General features: G+C 46.1%; 1 protein-coding gene across 1 annotated transcript in view; it reads left to right on the top strand.

The window, feature by feature from the left end:
• LOC139366104 (vascular endothelial growth factor receptor 3-like) overlaps nt 1–5,000 on the top strand; it is a 196,729-nt gene that overhangs the window by 84,892 nt on the left and 106,837 nt on the right. The window contains exons 4-6 of the mRNA XM_071103203.1: nt 1,532–1,668; nt 2,476–2,650; nt 4,829–4,968. Coding sequence (XP_070959304.1) covers nt 1,532–1,668; nt 2,476–2,650; nt 4,829–4,968 — 452 coding nt within the window. The remainder of the gene's footprint in view (nt 1–1,531; nt 1,669–2,475; nt 2,651–4,828; nt 4,969–5,000) is intronic.

Genomic DNA, 5,000 nt, shown 5'->3' on the forward strand with positions numbered 1-5,000 from the left:
GGATAGTCTCGAACGGAGCTTGTTCAGTTTGTTCTCCAGTGATTTGGTGCCTCGGCAATAGAACGAAGGGTAGATGCGGTTAATTTACTCGCCGACGTACTTTCGTCAGGGTGCCCGCACGTCTTACACCATCTCTTCCTTTTCCGAGTCTTTGGGATTAGGGCCTGGTCCGGGGTGTGCAGAATGTCCTGTGCCCCTTACTGGTTGAAGTTGAAATCTTAATCAGAATGGAGGTTAGGGATTATTGCTGTTCTGATGTCCAGAAGCTTTTTTCAGTCATAGGAAATGGAGGACATTACATAACATTATATTTAAAAAAAATGTGAGATCAGCGGGAAAACCCCCCCCCCACCTAAAGTAGAAGAATTTATCAGGAGCCCGTAAAGCGGCAGCTATCCACCCTAGTTCCTATAGTATACTTATTTTGACCAGGGCCCATAGGCCTCTAATAGGGTGCCATTTTGGAAGTAGACAATGTAAATTGGTGATAGAAATGTCTGTGAAGTCTAGCCCCATGCAGTAACAATGATATACAGAGTGAAACATCAAGGTGATTTTCAGCGCAACACATCAGAGATACAGTACGTTCACCTATCAGACCGATATCCTGAGGTGAAACCATCTTACTGTTTTAATGAAGGCAATCAGGATCCTGTGGTTTCTAACTGTTATTGGTTGAGCTGTTCTATTGCCTTGATAAATAGTGCTAGCAAAGATTTTTTGTAACTAACCCAAGATAAACCACAGCCTGTCTTTTCCAACAGGAGCAAATTAATCAGAACAGAACAAGCAAGGAGGTGGGAAGAGCCAAGCAAGGAGGTTGTGCAGAGCCAAGCCCGAGCTAGCGAGATTTGTATTTGCATATTTACATTAGGGAACGCCTACTCTGTGAAGTGCGAGTGTGCAATAATTCAATTTTGCCCTTGCACTCCTTCAAAAACAACGCATTTTTTAAAACATAACCAAAGGCCAAAGTCTACAGAACGTTGTCCACTCTGTTTGTAACAGATTCTAGTTTTGAGAACAGAAAACAGTATTGAGATCAAATGTTTCATAGATGAGAAAATGAGCAGAAAATCGGCAGAAATCCATCTCGCTCCATCCTCTCCCACTGCCGGCCAATAGGCTTCCTCTCATCACCATATTTGGTAGTGAGAGGAAACGCCAACCGGATGCTTCACATTTTTACATCCGGGTGAAATATCTGGCTCATTGTTCTATCTGTGACACTAGGAGCACATTACTAGATTGCAATATTAGATACTTTAGAATGACACTCTGCAGGGGCCCTAGAGGCTGGTATATGGGTGATTTAGACACAGGGAGTTGGTGAGATGAGATGAGATTAGATTGTACTTTATTAATCCTTAAGGGTTGTGTGAAAATACTTTTGTTCCACCCAAACCGTAACACAAACGATCACGATCGACTGATTGTCTTCATTCTAAACGTGTATATTGAACATTATATTGTATATTATCTTTGTCGTTGTCCTCTGACTGCCTTGACTGTCCTGTCTCCATTCCTCCAGATTTGGAGCAGCCTTTCCTCAGGAGAAACAGAGGAAGCAACGGGGACCTGGAGACCATCTTCATATCAAGATCCTCCACTCACGTCACAGTACCTTGTCTAGTCACTGTGCCCGACCTCAATGTCACACTTTATCTGGTACCTTCACTACTCTGTTGTACTCTGCTATGTTCTACAGTACTATGCTGTGCTCTACTCTACTCTACTCTACTCTGTTGTACTCTGCTATGTTCTACTCTGCTCTGCTCTATTCTACTCTGTCTATTCTATTCTGCTCTACTCTGCTCTGCTCTACTCTACTCTACTCTACTCTACTCTACTCTACTCTACTCTACTCTACTCTACTCTTCTCTGCTCTGCTCTACTCTATTCTGCTCTATTCTATTCTACTCTGCTCTACTCTATTCTGCTCTATTCTATTCTACTCTGCTCTATTCTGCCCTCTCCTCTCATCCCTCTCTCCTCCCCTCATTCCCCTCTCTTCTCATTCCTCTCTCCTCGTCTCCCTCTCCTCTCATCCCTCTCTCCTCGTCCCCCTCTCCTCTCATCCCTCTCTCCTCTCATCCCTCTCTCCTCGTCCCCCTCTCTTCTCATTCCTCTCTCCTCGTCCCCCTCTCCTCTCATCCCTCTCTCCTCCCCTCATTCCCCTCTCTTCTCATTCCTCTCTCCTCATCCCCCTCTCCTCTCATCCCTCTCTCCTCCACTCATTCTCCTCTCCTCTCATTCCTCTCTCCTCGTCCCCCTCTCCTCTCATCCCTCTCTCCTCCCCTCATTCCCCTCTCTTCTCATTCCTCTCTCCTCGTCCCCCTCTCCTCTCATCCCTCTCTCCTCCCCTCATTCCCCTCTCTTCTCATTCATCACTCCTCATCCCCCTCTCCTCTCATCCCTCTCTCCTCCCCTCATTCCCCTCTCCTCTCATCCCTCTCTCCTCTCCTCTCTCCCCAGTGGGAGATGATACCTATGCTCCTGGAGGATGAGGGGATGGTGTGGGACAGTAAAAGAGGCTGGTCCATCCCTAGACAAACCTTAGACTCCAGACCTTTCCTCATTGGGATTTACTGCGAAGCTACACGACAAGGGAGACACTACCGCTCTACCCTCTACCTGGTGCAGTCCACAGGTAACTAACTATACACTACATAGTATACACTACCTAGTACACAGCCACCCTGCATGAAAAATATAACCTCTCCACCCTCAGGTTACCAGAATTCACACTACTGACTACATTCTACCTAGTATACACTACTAGCACAACTAGAGCCCTGAGTATCATGATGGCCGTACTGCAAGTCTCTATATCATTAGAGATGGCCATACTGCAAGTCTCTATATCATTAGAGATGGCCATACTGCATGTCTCTATATCGCTAGCTAGCTCCCACCCAGTACAGATACAGTATAATCTTCATACAGACGCTAGCTAGCTAGCTCCCACCCAGTACAGATACAGTATAATCTTCATACAGACGCTAGCTAGCTAGCTCCCACCCAGTACAGATACAGCATCATCTTTATACATCTTCACACATAGTTTTTAAGATGCCACATTTTTTTCCAATAAGAGCAGAGAGCCACTAATTGAGTTTCACAATTAGAGAGATGTTGGTCGAGCGCTGATACTATTAAAGTTGTCCTAATGACAGGGGAAAGGACTGGATTAATTCAGTTTGGTTTCCCCTATCAGGTCCTCACATATTAGGTGACGACAGTTTGGTTTCCCCTATCAGGTCCTCACAGATTAGGTGACGACAGTTTGGTTTCCCCTATCAGGTCCTCACAGATTAGATGACGACAGTTTTTTTCCCCCTATCAAGTCCTCACAGATTAGGTGACGACAGTTTGTTGGTTTCCCCTATCAGGTCCTCATAGATTAGATGATGACAGTTTGGTTTCCCCTATCAAGTCCTCATAGATTAGATGATGACAGTTTGGTTTCCCCTATCAACTCCTCACTGATTAGGTGACGACAGTTTGTTGGTTTCCCCTATCAAGTCCTCACAGATTCAGTGATGACAGTTTGGTTTCCCCTATCAAGTCCTCACAGATTAGATGACGACAGTTTGGTTTCCCCTATAAAATCCTCACAGATTAGATGATGACAGTTTGGTTTCCCCTACCAAGTCCTCACAGATTAGGTGATGACAGTTTGGTTTCCCCTATCAAGTCCTCACAGATTAGGTGACGACAGTTTGTTGGTTTCCCCTACCAAGTCCTCACAGATTAGGTGAAGACAGTTTGTTGGTTTCCCCTATCAGGTCCTCACAGATTAGATGACGACAGTTTGGTTTCCCCTATCAGGTCCTCACAGATTAGGTGACGACAGTTTGTTGGTTTCCCGTACCAAGTCCTCACAGATTAGGTGAAGACAGTTTGTTGGTTTCCCCTATCAAGTCCTCACAGATTAGGTGACGACAGTTTGTTGGTTTCCCCTACCAAATCCTCACAGATTAGGTGAAGACAGTTTGTTGGTTTCCCCTATCAGGTCCTTACAGATTAGATGACGACAGTTTGTTGGTTTCCCCTATCAAGTCCTCACAGATTAGGTGAAGACAGTTTGTTGGTTTCCCCTACCAAGTCCTCACAGATTAGGTGAAGACAGTTTGTTGGTTTCCCCTACCAAGTCCTCACAGATTAGGTGACGACAGTTTGAAAGGTGGACATTTAAACAGATTAGCTCAGCCTCTAGTCGACAGAGCTAGCCCACTCCAGCCAAAGACAATGGCTGTGCCTTTAGATTTGTTCAAATGCTTAGTTCAACCACCGTTCCTTACTTTGTTGAATTAATCACTGATCTCGAATGACTGGATAGGTGTAAACCTGGATAGGTGTAAAACTATGCAACTTTCACTGAACCAATGTTGGTAGATAGGTCATTTTCTTCAAAGAGACTCAACTCCTCTGGGCCAGCCAAAGAGACTCAACTTCTCTGGGCCAGCCAAAGAGACTCAACTTCTCTGGGCCAGCCAAAGAGACTCAACTTCTCTGGGCCAGCCAAAGAGACTCAACTTCTCTGGGCCTGCCAACGAGACTCAACCTCTCTGGTCCAGCCAAAGAGACTCAACTTCTCTGGGCCAGCCAAAGAGATTCAACCTCTCTGGTCCAGCCAAAGAGACTCAACTTCTCTGGGCCAGCCAAAGAGACTCAACTTCTCTGGGCCTGCCAACGAGACTCAACCTCTCTGGTCCAGCCAGAGACTCAACCTCTCTGGGCCAGCTCTGTTTGTCATACACCGCAATGCCACTGTGGTGGTGTCGCCATTGACCTCTCTCACCCCCCCCCCCCCCCCTCCCGACAGGAAGTCAGGTTTACGACTTCAAGCTCTATCCAGAGGACTCGGTGGAGTTATTCGTGGAGGAAGCCCTGACGCTCAACTGTACCGCCACAGTGGAGTTTAACACCCTGGTCGAGTTCCAGTGGTCCTATCCTGGAAAACAGGTACGGTAGTAAAAAATAAAAAAAAAGAGAAA

The sequence above is a fragment of the Oncorhynchus clarkii genome, chromosome 14 (genome assembly GCF_045791955.1).
Source record: "Oncorhynchus clarkii lewisi isolate Uvic-CL-2024 chromosome 14, UVic_Ocla_1.0, whole genome shotgun sequence".
Taxonomy (NCBI): domain Eukaryota; kingdom Metazoa; phylum Chordata; class Actinopteri; order Salmoniformes; family Salmonidae; genus Oncorhynchus; species Oncorhynchus clarkii.